The 20,592-nt window shown below is 42.9% G+C and overlaps 1 protein-coding gene across 4 annotated transcripts; it reads right to left on the bottom strand.

The window, feature by feature from the left end:
- Nucleotides 1–701: 701 nt before the first annotated feature.
- PAIP2 (poly(A) binding protein interacting protein 2) lies at nucleotides 702–20,055 on the bottom strand. 4 transcript variants are annotated; one of them, XM_073356015.1, is made up of 5 exons: nucleotides 19,889–20,055; nucleotides 17,697–17,831; nucleotides 12,684–12,843; nucleotides 5,017–5,196; nucleotides 702–1,782 (listed from the first exon to the last, which is right to left on the bottom strand). In XM_073356015.1, the coding sequence occupies exons 2-5, from the start codon at nucleotides 17,705–17,707 to the stop codon at nucleotides 1,726–1,728; spliced, it is 408 nt and encodes a 135-aa protein (XP_073212116.1). In that variant the 5' UTR covers nucleotides 17,708–17,831; nucleotides 19,889–20,055; the 3' UTR covers nucleotides 702–1,725. The 4 variants fall into 4 exon arrangements, with proteins under 4 accessions (XP_073212116.1, XP_073212115.1, XP_073212117.1 ...); XM_073356014.1 differs by having other exon boundaries at nucleotides 17,697–17,804; XM_073356016.1 differs by lacking the exon at nucleotides 17,697–17,831.
- Nucleotides 20,056–20,592: the final 537 nt, after the last annotated feature.

Below are 20,592 nucleotides of genomic sequence, written 5' to 3'. Positions count from 1 at the left end.
ATCAGAAGAGGAAGTAATCCAGTAGATTTGAATGGAAACAAAGCTTCTAAAATAAAATGCTGGCATTGTCAAGAGTACATATAAGTAGAAGGACAGAAAGGATTCGGGTTCATCTCAGAGAAAGTCAGTTCAGCTTTAAGTGTAACATTAAACAAAGCTAGCTGGGTGGAAATTAGGATCCATCTCTATTCTGCCAACACTTTGAAGCTACCCACTATACCCATAATGATCATTTAAGTCCCTTTCCAGTGTCTTCCAACAGCTTTTCATTATCAGCTGCATTCAGGCGCAATTTGTCTGTGACACCCAAAGTGTGGCAGGACTCAGATTGTGCCATAAAAGCTTCTGAAATCTTCTGACAGTTTTAGCCATTGTCCCTCAAATGGTGCCATCAGCTGGGCACTGTCTATACCAGGGTTTGCAATACTGCAAGCAATGATGGAGTTGAACTGCCATTAGTAGTAGTGAGAAATGTACCTAAGGGAAGATTGTCAAGGAAATGCTAGTATGAAGAAAGGAGAAGTAAACCAGATACCAACTTCAAGTCATTACTTTGGTCTAGCCTGTTACAAGGAGCACCACTCATTTAAACCTAAAGCACTAGTCTTGCTGGGGTAGAGCAGAATTATCCCCCTCATTTCCTCACACTACCAAATGCGAGTGTCTGAGCAGGGTGCATATTAAAAGAGACAATCACCAAATCATTTCTACTATTATTTATTTTTTTAAATATTTTTGAAAAAATATAATTTTTTTACAATATTTTCAACTTAAACACTATTCACACTGAACACGTATGGCAGCTTAACCTACCCAAATATGAAGTTTAAGAAGCCAAAACTGTTCTAGCTTTATTAAAAGAAAAAAGTTGTTGTGCTGTAGACTATTGTGTAGTGATGATTAAACAAAGCAAGGGAAAAGCACCACTCAAATCACTAACGCTAAAGGTTTCTTGGTTAAATCCAGCTATCTTAAGGTTGTATGCTAAAAGTTACATAGACAGTGTGCTATGTATCCAAGTTCTTGGAAGAAATTGTGATGAAACTCACATCTCCTTAAATGTAATTAGGAAGTGAAACAAACATTTGTAACATGATAGACTGTAAATACAGGAAATTTCTTCCAACTGCTTATTTGTTAGTTCAGTAGCTGAGATCTAGGACTCTGTACAGGTCTGTGAAAGTCTGGTATGATAGTTCATTTACACTTCTCAAAAAGAAGAGCATGAAGTAAAGTTTTTCTTGATAAGGAAAAAAATTAACATTAGTAAAAATACTGAAACGGAAAGTTAGCTAATTTGCATAATGATCCGATAACCTTGCTTTTATTTTTAAGTTAAGGCATTATCAGGTGCAAATTAACACCAGTTGACATGTTTTAGTAACAGACCATCCTTAGTTAAATCCTGTTAAAAAGACAGAGTCTGCAAGAGGTTTTAAAAAATTTGGTACTTTGTCTCAACTTGACTGGTGCTTCTTACCTCACTGTCTCCTTCACAGAAAGCCAGGGTCCAATTATGTTTTCATTAAACTTTTGACAGCTTTTTACTTAATAACAGTCTCAGCACTTTTATTAAGCATGCAAGACTAACAAAACTTTGGCAATGCATAAGTGTAACACAGTGACGAGAAGAGAGAGCTTTTACAATTAAATCTTCTAATACTGGCTTCACAGTGTGGAAATTGTGCTACATCCACCAAAAGAGGGCCCAGTCTACTCATATATTTAGTACTTCACCCCTGGAACAAACTCCTTTGCGTTTGGATTCAGATTACTCTTGACCTGGGGAGAAAGACAACCAAATCACGGTATTACTTATATCTCACTTTTCCTGACCAATCAAAGCATTGTTCATAGCCATAGTTTACAAGTTTAAAGTGACAGACAATTTAACGTGAATTCTTGAATACACTAAATCCAGTGCAAAGAGGTTTAGAACCCTTCACCTGTTCATCATGGCTATTAATATCTTTTTTTTAAAAAAACCAAACCCAAACAGCAGCAGCACCTAGAGGCTTCAATTAAATCAGAGTCCCATTGCGTTAGTACTTATTTAGTTTAGTGTTTAGTTTAGTTTTGTGTTTAGTACTTATTCGCATAGTGCCTAAGGAGAAAGTCCCTTCCCTGAAAAGCTGTAAGTTAAAGCCTGTAGTCTCCCAAAAACACCCAAAGCACCAGAGTTTTAATTCAGTCAAATTGACTCTGGACAAGTGTCACATGGTCTTTAACCTTATACATTTGTTTGTAGACCCATTCTGTATGTAACATAAGCAAACAGACTTGACGTTAGATTTAAATAATTTTAAGCCATTGACTGACTGGTTTTTCCTTCAAAGAAGAGTTATGTTGAAATATAATATGAATGTGCTTATTTCATAATTAGCCACCCTATAGCATTTCCAGAGAACTCAGGAATGTAAGAACTTCCATTTGGGCAATAAGCAGCACCAAGAGAAACTTCACTTTACACAATTTCCATGTATTGCCTAACAAAGGAAGAGAACAGAAACTGGGATAGCTGGAAGCATGAATTTATTTAAACTCTTAATTGGTTTACACATTAGTTTTGTCATCAGCATCTTGGTTACCACTTTATATTTTAGGCCAGTTGTATGTTTTGCTATCTTGAGTCATTGCGCTGAAAGATACATTGGCCTAGAAGTTACAATTTTATTTTTTCAAGGCTTATTATGAAGTATCGATATTTAACAAGAAACTTCAAGTCCACAAGAACATTTCAGCAGTACAGTTTAGTGTGTGGTTGATCACTAGCATTAGTGTCAGGCTAGCAACAAATCTCTCTCTACTGTCGGATTTCTAGAGAAGTCCAACATTACTGAATGTACCCTGTGTACCTCTATCATGGGTCAATAGCCATTGCACTGAAGGCAGCTGCAAGAGGGTGTGCACTGAATATCAGGGACATTAGGCAGCTGTAATAAGTGTCAGCGTTGTATGTCTCAGCACTGCCATGTAGTTCCCTTGCTTTTGGGAGTGTCAGTTATAACATTTTATACTAGTTGCTCTTGCAAGTTAACTATTCTGGGCTAACAGGTACTTTCTGAAGCTTGTTTGGGTACTTTTAGTTCATTTCAACATCTTTGTAAATTTAAGAACAGTTCCTATTTTAGGAACCTAGACATTAAAATACTTCCAAGTACTTGTTAGGATATAGATATTCAGGCCTGTCTGTAAAGGCCTATACTCTAAGAATTTAGGTGTATCATCACTTAACTAGTTATAGCAGTATAAAAGAAAGAATCAAAATCACTGTCTGCCGGTGTAAGGGCCTTCTCTTACTGTGACAGTCTGAGGCCCTGTTCTTAGGCTAAGGCCTTTGGCTAAGCAACAGAGGCAGCCATAAGCTGGGAAGGGACAGGTCACATCCTCACATTCCAAACTAGTCACATTGAAATAAGGTGCTATTGGGCTGTTAGGAATACAATCCTGTCCTGATAATGCCTATCGCCTCCAGAGAAAGGGAAGTAAGTGCCTAGAAAATGTAAAAGGAAACTTAGTTTGATAGCATCCTGTCTGGCAAGAACTCATTTATCAATAGCTGGGATGTGAAATCCTCATTTCTTTGTTGTTCTGTCATTGTAGTCCCCATTTCCCTATTGTTTGTCTGTATAATCTGTCTGGTTCTAGAAGTGAGCTGTAGCTCACGAAAGCTCATGCTCAAATAAATTGGTTAGTCTCTAAGGTGCCACAAGTACTCCTTTTCTTTCTGTCTGGTTCTGTGATCATTTGTCTGCTGTATAATTAATTTTGCTGGGTGTAAACTAATTAAGGTGGTGGGATATAATTGATGAAATAATCGTGTTACAATATTTTAGGATTGGTTAGTTAAATTTCAGTAAAATGATTGGTTAAGGTATAACTAAGCAGAACTCAAGTTTTACTATATAGTCTGCAGTCAATCAGGAAGTAAGGGAGGGAAATGGGAACAGGGAATGGAGGTTGGAAATTGGAATCATGTTTAGCTAAGGGCAGGAATGGGAACAGGGACACAGGTAAGGCTCTGTGGTTTCAGAGCTGGGAAGGGGGACACTAAGGAAGGAAACTAGAATCATGCGTGCTGGAAGTTCACCCCAACAAATATCGAATTGTTTGCACCTTTGGACTTTGGGTATTGTTGCTCTCTGTTCATGAGAGAAGGACCAGGGAAGTAAGTGGGTGAAAGAATAAGCCCCCTAACACTTGTAAAGGAGAGTTAGCAAGATTTACACTAAGTTTTTGCAGAAGGTTTAGTTTTCCTGGCACAAATAATCATTCCTAAGTACAAGTAACAAGATCATCTCCACCTATTTTAAAGTTTTGGCCTGACAAATCAATAATTAATGATACTGGCTACAGTCAATACAAATTTCGGTAATCTCTTTCAAAATGTTCTTCCAATATATCTCAAGCTATATCTGGACTGTATTATTTCAGTCCTAAGGCTCTATTTCCAACATGCCAAATTCTGTGATAGTTAACATGAGGTCTGGATGAATATCAGACTTTGTCTGTAACAAGAGCTGTTAAATTAAACCATTGCTGTTGGATTACATGCTATGCAGTCAGTATGTTCAACCTTTTGCCTTTCATTTAGTAACGATTTCTGCCAAGCAGCATATACACCCACACACCACTAGTATTTGTGGCATGAACTGTGCAAAACACCCATGCAATTCTATGGACAATCCCAAAGAACTTCAGCCACTATCACATTCCATACCATTTTTGGTATAAACAATACTGTACCTAATAATTTAGTATTTCCCCCTTACAAGTGCATATCAGGTTAAAGAGATTTCTGGATTATGTATGGGATCTGAGCTGGAGAGCCATGATATTACTGATAATTGGATCTGAGCTGGAGAGCCATGATATTACTGATAATTGGTTGTTGCTGTTGGTTTTTTTTATTAGCCATTTTAATGACCCATCAAAGCACGTAGAGTCTTTTGGAAGGTGATTTTTTTAAAAATTTCAAATACAAAGTTATTAAGAACAAGCAGAGAGGAAACATACCACCAGATCCTCCAGTGATGAGCTGTCACTGATAACGAGGTCATTAAACTGGTCCTGGATTTGATCCATTGTTTGTGGGAGGTCTCGAGCGGGAATAAACCACTCATGTTCTTCCTCCTCTTCCAGCATTTCCTGGAAACAACGCTCAATAAATTCTTCTTCCCATAACTCCTCTTCAATCTAAAGTTAGAAAGGGGAAAAGAGTGTTCTGGTGGGTAAGTGTCTCTATGGCAGTGGTTCTCAACCCTCGACCCAATCAGCACACAGCTGCAGTCCATGTGACATCCTCATGGCTACACCGGTAGAATATGTATTGTGTGGACACAGCCCACAACACAGACAGCTGCATATGCAGCCCACAATGGTAAATGGAGCAGTGGTTCTCAACCTATCATATCTGCACAGTTAACTCAGCACCCAGGTGTGAGCAGCCACAGTGCAAAGCCCTGCGTGAATTACCATGCGCTCACTGGTTCTGTGCCCGTGTGTGTGTATAACTAGGATTTCTGGGGGACATAAGAACACAAAAACAACCCCACTGGGTAATACCAATGGTCCATCTAACCCAGTACCCTGTCTTCCAACAGCGGCCAATGCCAGGTGCTTCAGAGGAAATGAACAGAACAGGTAATCATTGAGCAACCCATCCCATCATCAACTCTCAGCTTCTGGCAGTCAGAGGCTAGAGACACCCAGAGCCTGGGGTTGCATCCTTGACATTTTGGCTAACAGCCATTGATGGACCCATCCTCCATGACCTTATTAAGTTCTTTTTTTGAACTGAGTTATAATTTTTGGCCTTTACAACATCCCCTGACAATGAGTTCCACACATTGACTGTGCATTGTGTGAAGTAGTACTTCCTTTTGTTTGTTTTAATCCTGCTACCTATTAATTTCATTGGCTGATCCCTGGTTCTTGTGCTACATGAAAGAGTAAACAATACCTCCTCACTTTCTCCACCCAGTCAAGATTTTATAGACCTCTCTCATATCCCCCACAGTGGTCTCTTTTCCAAGCTGAAAAGTCCCAGTCTTTTTAATCTCTCCTCACAGGGAAGCTGTTCCATACCATTAGTTGTTTTTCTTGCCCTTCTCTGTACCTTTTTCTATTCTAATAGATCTTTTTCAGATGTGGTGATCAGACTGGCGCACACTATTCAAGGTGTGAGCACATACCATGGATTTATAGAGAGTGTTACTATGCTATTTTCTGTCTTATTATCTATTCCTTTCCTAATGCTTCCTAATATTGAGCTTTTTTGACTGCCACTGCATATTGAGCAGATGTTTTCAGAAAACTATCAACAAGGTCTCTTTCTTTAATGGTAACAGCTAATTTAGATCCCATCATTTTGTATATATAGTTGGGATTACATTTTCCAATGTGCATTACTTTGAATTTATCAACATTTAATTCATCTGCCATTGTTACTCCTGGGGGAATTCTGCTCCAAAAAATTAAAAATTCTGCACACAATATTTGTCAAAACAACACTATGTAATCACGCCAGTTTCAATTATTTTGTTAATTTATTTCAAAACACCGGTCAGCATGTGTGTAACAATAGAAACAAAAGACATTTCCCCAGGAGCAGAGAGTTAAAGAAATCCCTATGACAACCCAGTTCCTGTTTCTTTGCCCTCTCCCACCCGAGCCTGCCAGACACTCACTCTCCCCCAGAGCCCAGCTGTGCCCCCCCCCCCCCCCGGCCCAGACACACACACACCCTACCCCCAGAGCCCAGCTCCACGTTCCCTCTCCCCCCAGCCCAGACACGCAGACCCTACCCTCCTAGAGCCCAGGGATTCAGAGGGAGAAACAGCCTGATGCTAGGTCCCAGGGCTTGCTCAGCATTTCCTGCGTGTTGCTGTCTCCTTACTTCAGGGTGTGTGGGAAACTGCAGCTGCTGGAAACCTTCCAGTTCCCTCTCCCTCAACACAGCCTTGTCTTCTATTTGTGAGCTGGGCTCTGCCGGGTCCAGCAGCCCCTAGTGGTGGCCAACATCTCTGCAGCCTATTTCTATGGGGAAAAATGGAAATTCTGCAAGCCCAACATTAATTTCCACAAAATTCTGTATTGTGCAGTGGTGCAGAACTCCTCGAGGAGTACATTGTGTTGCCCCGTCACCCAGTTTTGTGAGATCCCTTTGTAAGAAGGGTTTCTTCAGGTATGTTGGCAACAAGAAGAAAGCCAAGGAAAGTGTGGGCCCCTTAATGAATGAGGGAGGCAACCTAGTGACAGAGGATGTGGAAAAAGCTAATGTACTCAATGCTTTTTTTGCCTCTGTCTTCACTAACAAGGTCAGCTCCCAGACTGCTGCGCTGGGCATCACAACATGGGGAACAGATGACCAGCCCTCTGTGGAGAAAGAGGTGGTTAGGGACTATTTAGAAAAGCTGGACGTGCACAAGTCCATCGGGCCGGACAAGCTGCATCCGAGAGTGCTAAAGGAACTGGCGGCTGTGATTGCAGAGCCATTGGCCACTATCTTTGAAAACTCGCGAACGGGGGAAGTCCCGGATGACTGGAAAAAGGCTAATGTAGTGCCAAACTTTAAAAAAGGGAAGGAGGAGGATCCTGGGAACTACAGGCCAGTCAGCCTCACTTCAGTCCCCGGAAAAATCATGGAGCAGGTCCTCAAAGAATCAATCCTGAAGCACTTACATGAGAGGAAAGTGATCAGGAACAGTCAGCATGGATTCACCAAGGGAAGGTCATGCCTGACTAATCTAATCGCCTTCTATGATGAGATTACTGGTTCTCTGGATGAAGGGAAAGCAGTGGATGTATTGTTTCTTGACTTTAGTAAAGCTTTTGACACGGTCTCCCACAGTATTCTTGTCAGCAAGTTAAAGAAGTACGGGCTGGATGAATGCACTATAAGGTGGGTAGAAAGTTGGCTAGATTGTCGGGCTCAACGGGTAGTGATCAATGGCTCCATGTCTAGTTGGCAGCCGGTGTCAAGTGGAGTGCCCCAGGGGTCGGTCTTGGGGCCGGTTTTGTTCAATATCTTCATAAATGATCTGGAGGATGGTGTGGATTGCATTCTCAGCAAATTTGCAGATGATACTAAACTGGGAGGAGTAGTAGATACACTGGAGGGCAGGGATAGGATACAGAGGGACCTAGACAAATTGGAGGATTAGGCCAAAAGAAATCTGATGAGGTTCAATAAGGATAAGTGCAGGGTCCTGCACTTAGGACGGAAGAACCCAATGCACAGCTACAGACTAGGGACCGAATGGCTAGGCAGCAGTTCTGCGGAAAAGGACCTAGGGGTGACAGTGGACGAGAAGCTGGATATGAGTCAGCAGTGTGCCCTTGTTGCCAAGAAGGCCAATGGCATTTTGGGATGTATAAGTAGGGGCATAGCGAGCAGATCGAGGGACGTGATCGTCCCCCTCTATTCGACATTGGTGAGGCCTCATCTGGAGTAGTGTGTCCAGTTTTGGGCCCCACACTACAAGAAGGATGTGGATAAATTTGAAAAATTTCGGCGAAGAGCAACAAAAATGATTAGGGGTCTGGAACACATGACTTATGAGGAGAGGCTGAGGGAACTGGGATTGTTTAGTCTGCAGAAGAGAAGAATGAGGGGGGATTTGATAGCTGCTTTCAACTACCTGAGAGGTGGTTCCAGAGAGGATGGTTCTAGACTATTCTCAGTGGTAGGACAGGACAAGGAGTAATGGTCTCAAGTTGCAGTCGGGGAGGTTTAGGTTGGATATTAGGAAAAACTTTTTCACTAGGAGGGTGGTGAAACACTGGAATGCGTTGCCTAGGGAGGTGGTGGAATCTCCTTCCTTAGAAGTTTTTAAGGTCAGGCGTGACAAAGTCCTGGCTGGGATGATTTAATTGGGGATTGGTCCTGCTTTTAAGCAGGGGGTTGGACTAGATGACCTCCTGAGGTCCCTTCCAACCCTGATATTCTATGATTCTATGAACTCCTTGCAGTCTGCTTTGGACTTATCTTGAGTAATTTTGTGCCATCTGCAAATCTTGCCACCTATTTACCCCTTTTTCCAGATCATTTATGAATATGTTGAACAGCACTGATCTCAGTACAGATCCCTGGGAGACACCTCTATATACATCTCGCCATTCTGAAAACGGACCATTTATTTTTACCATTTCCTGTCTTTTAACCAGTTACTGATCCAGGACAGTACCTTTCCTCTTATCCCTTGACTGCTTGAAATATCGCATGGTTCTCTGTACTGCAGTAAGCTAAGCCACTCTGATTCTTTCCTAGTGAATTGTGGGAGAACCTGTCTACTTGTCTGTCCTGGGTATGCAAGAGGAATTGTGGGAAGGCAATGGAAGGCTATCAGCACTCAAATAGTTTAGCCTGTGTCCTCACTGCACGATAAGAAGGTTACCAGCCTGAATGAAGGAAGAACCCAGGCTCTAACCCACGACTCCAACCAGTCCAGCTAGCCTGGGTTGAAAACACCATTGAATTCACTTGAGCGAGGTGTGTGTGTGTGTGTGTGTGTGTGTGTGTGTGTTTGGAAAGGGGTTAGGGGAAGCACCTGAGTAAGAGCGTAAGTGAATACTCTAAAAACGACATAATTAAGGCTAAGATAATGTCACGGAAGCTGTGCCCTACGGCGACACTCGTGACAGTGGGAGCCCTGCAGCTGACCAGCCGCAGCTGGCAACCCCACAACAGCCCAGCCTGGCCTTTGCGGGCAGCAGGGAACCCCCCTGCAGCTGCCCATCAGCTGCAACTGGTGGGACACCCCCCCCGCAACTGACCGGCTGCCGCCATCAGCAGCAACACCTGAGCTGCCCAGCTTCACTACTGGAAGGGACCTCCCGCAGCTCTCCTGCCACCGCTGGGCGGTGGGGGGAAGCCACCACAGCCACTGGGGTCCCTGCAGCTCCCAGCCGCTAGGGGGTGGGTGGATGCAGGGTGCTGGACCCTCCTCCCTCCCCATTTTGTCAGGGATGTTTTTAGTAAAAGTCAGGGACAGGTCATGGCTTCTCTGATTATTTGTTTATTGCCCATGACCTGTCTCTGACTTTTACTAAAAACATCCATGACAAAATCATAGCCTTAGACTTAATCCTTAACAAAAGTATTGCTGACAAGCTTTGGAGAGAGTTCTATCTGACAGCAGCATCACTGTGCTGCAGGACCCAGACAGAATAAAAAGCAGCAAATAAAGATGGGCACCCCATGTCTGCCAGGCATAGCCAGGGAACAAAGGTGACCCAGGGAACAGATTAAGATTAGAAAATGTGTTCAGAGGAAGCTGAACAAGTCTTTCTCCACTCTTACAGTTTACTCCAACAGATTTGGCTCATGCACTCAAAAGTTAGGAAATGCCAGAATTAAGGTTCCTTGTACAACCTTAATGCGTATTCACAAGGGGGCTGAATTATGACTCAACCTTCAGTTACATGAATGCATTTTCACACAGCCCTCATGGAAAGAGGCAACTGCTCATTATTTCTTTTTTATCCCCGTCGTCCACTGCGTGGACCTTCCCTATTTACAGAATATAGTTCAGACCCTGCAGTGAACAATGCAATATTAATTTCATCAGTCGTTTTGAGGATGCTGTTCAGCAGGGCTGATCTACACTGAAAAGTTAGGTTGACCCAGCTATGTCGCTCAGGGGTGTGAAAAATCCCTGGTGTGGACAGCACTAGGTCAACAGCTACTGCCTCTTGGGGACATGGATTAACTACAGCCTCAGAACCCCTTCAGTCACCATAGAGGCTGTCTACGCTGAAGTGCTGCAGCTGTGCAGCTCTACCATTTTAAGTGTAGACACTGCCTTAGTCCCTCCCACAATAAGTGTATCTGCACATCTTCCCTGTAAGATAACAGCTCCATTTTACAGGCAGAGAAACTCAGAAAAGAAGGTTTGCCTAAGGCAACGCAGAGTCAGTGGCAGAGCCAGGAGTAGAACACAGGACCTCTGTACTCCATCCTGTGCTTATTCTCCAGGTCACACTGCAGTATCACAAGAAGTGCTTAGCACCCACAGCTCCCATGGACTTCAGTTGCAAGTATTCAATACTTCAAGAGCAAGGCCCCAGGTATCTCAAGGTGGGCACCTCCACACAATTAATAGCCACTTGCCAAAATGTTGGTTTAAGCGAGTCACTCAGCACCACACTGAATGTCTGTAGAAAAGGCAAGAAGAGAACAGAACTCTGGCATTTACGTGCCTCAACTACATGACTGTTCTCCCTCCTATAGTCCCCTGCCTGGTTTTCTATACACCTTTAAACTTCTAGAGAGAAGGCGGCAGGGATCCCACAAATGGCTTCATTCACTACACAACCCTGGTTCATTCTGAGCATTAACCATCCTACGCACTGAATAAAGCACAGGGGGTCCCAAGAAAAAATTGTCTAATTACATATTATCATAATGCATATGCACAAAGGGCAGAATTTACACTGCACAAGCAACCTAAATTCTAGTGTTTCCTGACTTTGTAACCTAAATAGCCTTTTTTTTTCTTTTATAGTTTCTGAATGGTATTTCCTCGGTTTTTCCTAAAGGAAAACGGTGAAATCAATTTCTGTTACATGCAATTGCAACAACTGCCCCATCAATAGGGTTTAAATCCTGAACCCTCAGCACTGCAAGACAGACTGCTAACATTTGAACTATAGGACTATAGGACTACCCCCTCATGGGTAGGGGAGGGTAGCAGTGGTTATATGCTACAGAGGCCATGTATTGAGTGAGAAAGGGAGTGGTTGGGGGGAAGCCTCTCTCCCCCCATCCCAGGAGACGAGCAACTGAGCCCATGAGCCAAATCTGGAGGGGCAGAGGTTTGTTTTGGGGGATTCTGGCATAGCTGCCAGAGCTCCCTCAAAGCAGCTTCAGATTCCCAAAGCTGGTTTTGAGTAAGGATGTTCATATTTAATTATTTTGGCAGCACAATATTGCTAACAGTGCAAGTGAGAAGAAAATGGAGATTTTCATAAGTTTGTAACACAACTAACAAATGAAATTTCATAGTGCAGAGAAAGAAGCTCTTTTCTAAATCCAAAGTCTTCAAAGAATTTCAGAGGCCTGCTGTAAACAGGTGTAAATCCTTCAAGAAAGAAGTCAAAAATCTTTTATAAAGGAAAGCATTAGGCACTTAAATATAGGGGTCACTACCAACTCCCCCTCTAATACTATGTTGCCTCAAGATTCCCATGACCAAGTAGGGTTCTGCAGGTGGATTTATAAAGGCCAATGGTGTACTTGTAGGCATGTTTTTCACCTGGTTATATCTTAAAAGCACAGTAACCTGGCCTCATGAGATTTAAACACCCCCCCACCACAAAGGGTCTCATGAGAAGTCTTCGAACCCACAGTTCTTTCCTGTAAGCCACACTGTGGAAGACAGCTTTACACACAGCATATTCTCATGTAATTCTGTGCTAACAAAACAAAACTGTACTTCTACAGTGTTTTTCATCCAGTCATCAAAAGATGGGCAGTTACTTATTTTACTGGTGGGGTAATCGAATCACTGATTGAAACTTTCCTACAGTAACATCAGCAACCCAGTGGCAGAATCAAGACTAGAGCCCAGGTCTACAGACTACCTAGTCTCTACTCCAGTCACTAGACCATGCTGTCTTCCCTGTGAGCTAGAAACACAAGTGGAATACACAACAGATCTGAAAACTGTAAAGCAACTTACCTGTCTGTTAAACTCCTCTTCATTTTCCATCCACATATACTCAGCGAATGGATTGTCGTCTTCATGAGAGTGACCATTAATAATCACATCTTCGTTGATGATGCTTGGGCTAGTACTGCTGCGACTTGGATCTTTCATGGTTGAGCCTTTGAGTTGAAGCCTGAAAGTAATTGCAGTAATCAAAGACTTAAATTTGGCATCTGTATAAACCCCATCCAGTAACCATTAGTAAACACCGGACCTGTATTTACAGACTCCAGTCACCAACAGGAAAATCAAGCGTAGTTGTGGAGCTTGTAAATGACCACCACCCCACAGAGTTACAACTTCTGCTAGCTACGCAAAAGTCACATAATGGCAAGATGTGGGAGAACCCTAACAGAAGTTCAATTTACATTTTAAACTCTGCTCTGTGTACATTCAAGAAGTTTTCCTTGTAATTACCTCAATAAGCCCCACCAAAATACTAAGAGGCCTGCTGATCTACACCTAAAGCTTAGGTCAAGCTAGCTACATCACTCAGGGGTGAGAAGAGTTCAGAGAGATGAATTCAGGTACGTTAAGCCAACCTAAGCCCCGGTGTAGACACCCTACGTCAATGGAAGAATTAGTCCTTTGACTTAGCTACCACCTCTCATGGGGATGGATTTACTAGTGACAGAAAAACTCTCTTCATCACTGTCGTAAGCATCTACACTACAGTGGAGTTGCTGCAGCACTTGCCAACACACACAACTTTGAAAGCAAAGGTTTTTTTGTAGATATGAGCAAATTGATTGGGAAAGTGTTCAAAAGTGAGTTTTCAACATACCTGTACCTTTATAACCTCTTTTCTGAATTAAAGTCCCCATAAAGACATTATCCCTACTACTACAGATGAGGTAACTAATGTTTCAGGGGATTGAATTCTTTTGAGGAGACTGGGGCAAGGTGGAGGTGGTCTAAAAAGTGAGACTTTACAGAACACCACGCATGCATGGATGGACTTTCAGATGGTCATTTCACTGCTCAGACACCCTGGGAAAGTTCAGAGAGACTGCAGTCACTGTATTTTAATTTGGTTCTCTCATACGCAGCCACTTTGGGCTTGTCTACACTTGAAATGCTACAGCAGCACAACTGCACCACTGTAGCGCTTCAGCATTAAAACTACCTAAACTGATGAGAGGGATTCTACTGTCAGAACAGGTAATCTCCAGGAGAGGTGGTATTGTAGCCATCTATGCTGGAGGTTAGGTTGCCTTAACTATGCTGCTCAGGGGTGTGTGGATTTTTTCACACCCCCCCCCAGTGATGTAATTAAGCAATCTTAATTTTCCTAGTGTAGACCAGGCCTTTGATGGGACAATTCTATAGTTACCCCATTAACAAAAGCCCACGGACTGAGGAATTTCATCTAAGAGATCATATTTAGGATAAACTGGAAGACAAGCTTGTCATAGATCCCAAATCACTCTCAGTATGTTTAGCATTAACACATTTGCATAAATTCTAGAGTCAATTTCTCCTTTTGAGGTTAGGATTCTGCATTAGCCCTGCAGTACACAAGGAAGTCATCATAGCATACAGAGTTTTTGAGTTCAGGACTCTGGCAGGTATAATATGTGAAAAAATTCAAATCTTTGTTATAAAACTGCATTTGTAATTTAAACCTAGACTTATGACAAATCCCACAATTTTAGTCTTTGCCAGTTTACAAGGTGTAGGTTCAATAGTATTCAGTATCATAACCCTTTTACAAGGCTGGCAGGCCATGACGATCAAACAGAAACATATCACTTCTGAATCTATTTGAGTTGTAAACAGAAGAGTGGTTATTCAGCCCTTCATTTTCAGTTTATTTTGTTTAAGATTTCCCTGGAATTTATCAGTGTTTATTACAAAAATTAAAAATGGGTGAAAAGTGGCACAAAACCTAACTATTATTCTGGCTAAATATTGGGATTAACATTCAGGGATGGGAGGACAGAAAAAAGCAAAGAGAAAAGTAAGAGTATTGAAAATAAAAGCAGTTTAATGCTGTGGTTTATTCTGAACTGTACATTAAGAGTACGTACACATGCACATCTTTAACGACACTGCCTTGCTCTGACAGCCAAGCATTTACACTTAGACTCAATAACACATCTACCTAATGTAATGGATTGGATTTTCTTAACATAATCAGTATTTTCATGTACTTTAGTCCAAAATCTGGGTGAAAAAAAATCAGTAAAAACTGATTAGCTTTTGTAAAACACAAACAAAATTTACAAATTTTAAAAAATGGTAAAAACTGAAAACAAAGAACCTGACAGTCCAAACTAAAAGGCCAATGTTTTGGTCTATGCTGCATTTAAACCTAGACATTCTTTTACTAGTCTTAGGAAACTTGACTATTCTGACCCCAAGACACCAGGTTTACTTTTGAATCTAATCACCTCATGCATTTCATGGTGTTTTTCTCGCCATTTACTATAATTAAGGGAGCTGTGTTCACATACAGAGTTCCTTCTTGGCAGCCCAATTTCTCCTCCTACTGGATGCTGTAGTGAGGTCATTGATACTACGACATCACAATAATTTGTGTGAGATATTAGTTCAAAACAAGATTATGACTTTGCAGATCTCTTTATTGAGATGATGTAAAAGTGGATCAAGCAGAAGGTGAACAAAATCAACTTTATCAAACCAGCTGGGGATACAGAGAGATACTGTCAAAGTAAGTTTTTGAGTAAGTAATTGGCTGTATCGAAAGATGAGAGTCTTAAAAACCACCCATGTACACCCTGGTACGCTTACTACAGTAGCCATATTAGCTATTAGGGCTTAGAAACGCTGGATTCTATCTTTGGATATCTATGCCATAGATTGCTTCAGAGAAATTGATTCTTGGATTATGAGAGTTCTAGGTCAAAGCTTCAGCTTGTCTAAATATCAACAAGACATTGAGCAAAGATCTTCTATATGCCTTTTTGAAATCAACTTGATATTGTATAGTGTTGATGAGGAAGATTAGCAGCTACCACTCCAGTTTGTTCCATTATGGACTTTATAATCCAAAACAAAGGAAAACAAAGTCAGTTTAACTCAACAGAAAATGCAACAAAATGAGATCAGAAATGAGATTACTGCCTGGTTAGCAATTAGCAGTATAAAGAATATAGTGGATTCTTTTTCTGGAGTTTTACTGAAACGCTTTTGTAGTCCTATATTAAGCTGAAGAGCATTAAAACCAACATGACAATTCATATGCTTGTTTACATTTGTACTTTTTAAAAATGACTTCATTTACAGTATTTTGCTCTTCACTCTTTGCAGCTTACATTTAGAAGTTTACAAAATTAAAAAGCTTTCTAGAATTTATGTCATCTTTCCCTTCTATGGCAAGTTCTTCCCCACCCCCTTAGTTTGGATATCAACTTTGATATCAACATTACATGCGACTTTTTGCACACCAGCGTAATTACCCAGATTTTTTTCCAGGAATTAGCATATAGATATAATCTATCCTGTTTTATTAAAATCCATACAAAGTATGAAGAAAGATCTATCTAGTCATTTATAGTCCCCCAATATAGCTAAGCACCTCCCAAATATGTATGGTAGTATCCTCCACAGCCTTATGAGGAAGAGAAGTGTTTTTACAAGTAGGAACTTAGGCACAAAGTGATTTGCCCAACGACACAAAGAAACTGAATTCAGATTTCTTGAATCCCATGCTAGTGCCTAACCCAGAAAGATAATTCTGTGTATTTCAATTTTCTGCAGTAAAAAAAAATCATTTTTAATGCAACATGCAGTATATCTCCACTTCTCCAAAGCATGATCAGTTAATCTTCATAACTGATCACATTCATTAGGCAGACAAATTAAAATAGTCTTGATAGTTTCTGTAGCACTAGAAATAGGATGTGGTTGCACATGTAATTTGGCTGGTTCAGTAAAGCAGTGGATAAAGGAGGGCAGGCTGACAAACTAGACTGTCAAAAAGCCTTTGAAAAAAAATCCCACCCTAGAGGCTACTAAAGGAACCAAGGAGTCAGGAAGTGAGAGGCAGAACTCTGTCATGGATCAAAAACAGCTGACACACAAAACAGTAGGAATAGTGGTCAATTTTTATTGTGGCTATAAGGAACACTGAGGCAACCTGCTGTTCACTTATCAGATTGACAAAAAGAAAAGAGTACTAGTGGCACCTTAGAGACTAACCAATTTATTTGAGCATAAGCTTTCGTGAGCTACAGCTCACTTCATCGGATGCATGAATGCATGATTGCATCAGATGAAGTGAGCTGTAGCTCACGAAAGCTTATGCTCAAAAAAATTGGTTAGTCTCTAAGGTGCCACTAGTACTCTTTTCTTTTTGTGAATACAGACTAACACGGCTGCTACTCTGAAACCTGTCATTATCAGATTGAGTGTTTAATATATTGATGACTATGTAACAGGGTGGAGACTTCAGAAAAGTTATGCCATAATGAAACAGCTTCATCTGGAATAGTGTGCGTGGTCACTCAATCTCAAAACAGATATGCCATAACTAGAGATGGGTCAGAGAAAAGCAATAAGAATGATTAGGGGCATGGAAGAACTCTCATGGAGAGATTTAAAAGACTGAGACTGTTTAGTTTAGAAAGGAGGCATGATTAGCACATATAAAAGTAAATGGTGTAGAGAAAGTAGATCAACAGCTTTTGTTCTCTGTCTCATAACATCAGAGTAAAGGAACATTTGCTGAAATTAAAAGGTGGCAGGCAGATTTAGGATTGATTAAAAGAAAATATTTTCACACAATGCATATTTAGTTTGAAGATTAAGGACAAGAATTTAGCACGATTCAAAGAGACTAGATGTGAATATGGATCATAAGACTATCCAGACCTATAGTAGTTAATGTTAACGAAAAGTTTTGAAAGAGAAAAAGGCTCATGTTTCAGGTCTTAAAACAGATCTCTATTATGGATTAAGAGAAGACCCTTCATAGGGGGAGATTAACCCATATCTACTTACTGAGGGGATTCTTGCACCTACCTCCAAAGCATCTGGTGCTGACCACTGGACTGGACGGTCCACAGATGTAATTCAGTACAGTAATTCCAATGTTCCTCTACAAAAACTGATAGAGCTCCTTCCAAATTTCTAAAGTATTAAGCAGTACTGTAGAGACTGACCAACAGCATCCTCTTAACATTTACTGGTAGCAGTTGACTGAACATTAAGCAAAGTTATGTTACTATGCCAAAAGAATAAAAAACCTCACTGCAGTGTTATGTTTGTTTACACTACTGCAATTTTATTTCTCTGGCTCTGGCTTCACTAAATTCTTGGTCACATTATCTAAACAGATTTAGCAAGAGCCAATTACTAAATAAACAAGATTAAGAAACCAATTAATGATATGGAGAAGCCATATGATAAAATCCATGCAGGATGCAAACATATCACTCTGCATAGAAGAATATTTCAAAAATACTTCAGTTTTCCTTAATGGACGTGCTAGTGAATAAACTGAGAAATGAAGCTTTGTTAGCGTGATCGGACAAATAGCATAGAAATCACTATTAATACTAAACTGAAATCAAGATGCAATAAGAACAGACTTGAAAGTCAAGGCAGCCTGTTCTGTTTCAATTCTAAGTCAGAACTGGTTAGCCCAAGTCAGTTTCATTCAGGTAAAAAATGCCTATATTTTAACAGCAAGCCTGCTAAAACTCCTAAAGCCTTTTGTAGCCAACTGTAGAAAGGCATTAATACAGAGATCCACCCACTTACAAATTTCAAGGCATAGTGAAGAAAAACTTACGCTGTGTGATTTTGGGCAAGCCAAATATAGTATATATATAAAATGGACATAGTATCTTCTTCACAGGGGCGAAGATGGTTTTAATTAATGTTTATGAGAAGGCTTTAAAGTGCTGAGATGGAAGGCATCACAAATTTAATTAAGTTGTGAAATAAAAATTTTGAAGCTCTCAGATAGAAAGCCCTATAGAAGTGCCAACTATTTGTGTGGGGTTCCGTTACACCATTATCTCAATTAGAAGTTTAAGCTGTTTCCGTAGCATCACTCAACTGGACAAAAGGAGGACTTGTGGCACCTTAGAGACTACAAATTTATTAGAGCATAAGCGTTCGTGAGCTACAGCTCACTTCATCAGCATGCATCCCACAGAGTGAGCTGTAGCTCAGGAACGCTTATGCTCTAATAAATGTGAGAGTCTCTAAGGTGCCACAAGTCCTCCAGTTCTTTTTACGGATACAGACTAACACGGCTGCTACTCTGAAACCTGTCAACTGGACAGACAGCAGCTGGACTGGAACTATTTATTACCGGAGCTGAGCTCCAGTACGGTTCCTGCCCAGGGCATCCCCCCGAACCTGGGCAGCACTCGGACCTAGAGGGGCTGCTCTGTTGCAGAGCACTCCGCACGGCACGGCGCCTTACGGCAGCGAGAACGGGACCAGGCACCGAACGGCAGGTGCCTGAATCCCTGGTCCCGCTCCATGCAGGGGGGCAGAGTGCCACTGCCCTTCCCCGCCCCGGATCCGACTTGCTCCCCTCCCGTGGCGGCTCGCCAAGCACATGCCTCTGCCTCCCGAAGGCTGCCCCAGCGCTAGGGATGGCCACGCCAGCTGGGGCTGTGCCCCAAGCCCTCTCCTCATGAGCCCGCAGGCTCCGCGCTGCTGCCCCGGAGAGCCCACCCCCCACCAGGGCCGCGCTCCCATATGGAGGTCCCTGCAGGGATGCCCGGCGAGGTGCCAAGGAGGCAGGTCCCGCAAGCGGAGTAGCCGCGGCATGCCCAAGCCCCACCCCCTCCCGGTGACGAGTCCCCGCGCGAGCCGCAGGGAGCAGCTGAACCCCCCAGGCGCGCGCCCGAAGCTCACCACTATGTCGCGCGCGTGTGCCCGACGCCCCGCCTACTCCCCGCCGCGCGCGCTTTGTTCGCCAACAATAAGGCCACCTCGCCGATCTCGTCTGTGTGTGTGAGGGGGCGAGTGCTATCCCATCATGCCACGCGCGCGGCCAGAGACACCCCTTTCTTCCCCCACAGTACCCGGATGGAGAGCCCGAGACAATAGACAGGCGCCATTAGACGACCCAGGCCTTCGGCTCCGGATCCTTCAGGGGAGCCTCCCTCCCCCGCACAGAGCCCGGGGGGAGGAACGGTCCCCGCCACCTTCCCCCAGCCGGGCTGGCTCGAACCCCACCTCCCCGGGCCCACCTGCTGTTGGGAGCGGGATGGCAGAGGGTGCGCGCTGGGGCTCCGAGCTGGTCTCTTCCGCCTCGTGCCCCCCCACTCTTTATTCGGGTTCTTCTCCCTCCACCCCTTTCCCCTTCCAAACACAACAGCCAGGCCGGATGTGAAATCACTTCCGCTACCTATGTGACCTCACAAGCCACGCCCCCTCCGCTCCGGAACCAGACAGTGCACTACACATCCCGGCACACCATGCGCCGACTTGGGGCAGGGCATCTAAGGGACACCGGCGGAGAGGTGGCGCGCTGCAAGCCGGGATTCGCAGTCTTTTCCGCGTCGACGGCCTCCGCTTGAGGCGCAGGAGCAGAACGCTGACTGGCTCGGACGCGCCGCGCTGCATACTGGGACTTGTAGTCTGGGGCGGGGGTTATGCCTCCATCTTGAACATCGAAGGTGGAGCGATGAAAAAGAAGCATTACATGCTGGGACCTGTAGTCGGAGGGGGTGAGTGCGGAGTGAGCCAAGTCTCCATCTTCTGGCTCTGTAGGAGAGGCCAGGATGGAGGGATGCATGGGGCGGACTCAGCGTATGCTGTGGGGCCAGGACTCCTGGGTTTTGTTTGCTTTGCAGCCATAGGTGCTGAGCAGGTGTTGGTGCAGCTGCCTCACTAGTGTAGGAGCTGTGGGGTGATCACTGGACTCCTGTCCCCTTCATAGCGGATCTTCCAC

This window comes from Lepidochelys kempii, chromosome 8, assembly GCF_965140265.1.
Source record: "Lepidochelys kempii isolate rLepKem1 chromosome 8, rLepKem1.hap2, whole genome shotgun sequence".
NCBI lineage: Eukaryota > Metazoa > Chordata > Testudines > Cheloniidae > Lepidochelys > Lepidochelys kempii.
This window is presented reverse-complemented; position numbering and strand designations above follow the sequence as displayed.

Coding starts and splice junctions, on each gene's coding strand:
- PAIP2 (XM_073356015.1), bottom strand. Junction 5,197..12,683: donor AAGAGGAGTTTAACAGACAG/GTAAGTTGCTTT, acceptor TTCTAACTTTAG/ATTGAAGAGGAGTTATGGGA. Junction 1,783..5,016: donor CATCACTGGAGGATCTGGTG/GTATGTTTCCTC, acceptor CTTTCTCCCCAG/GTCAAGAGTAATCTGAATCC.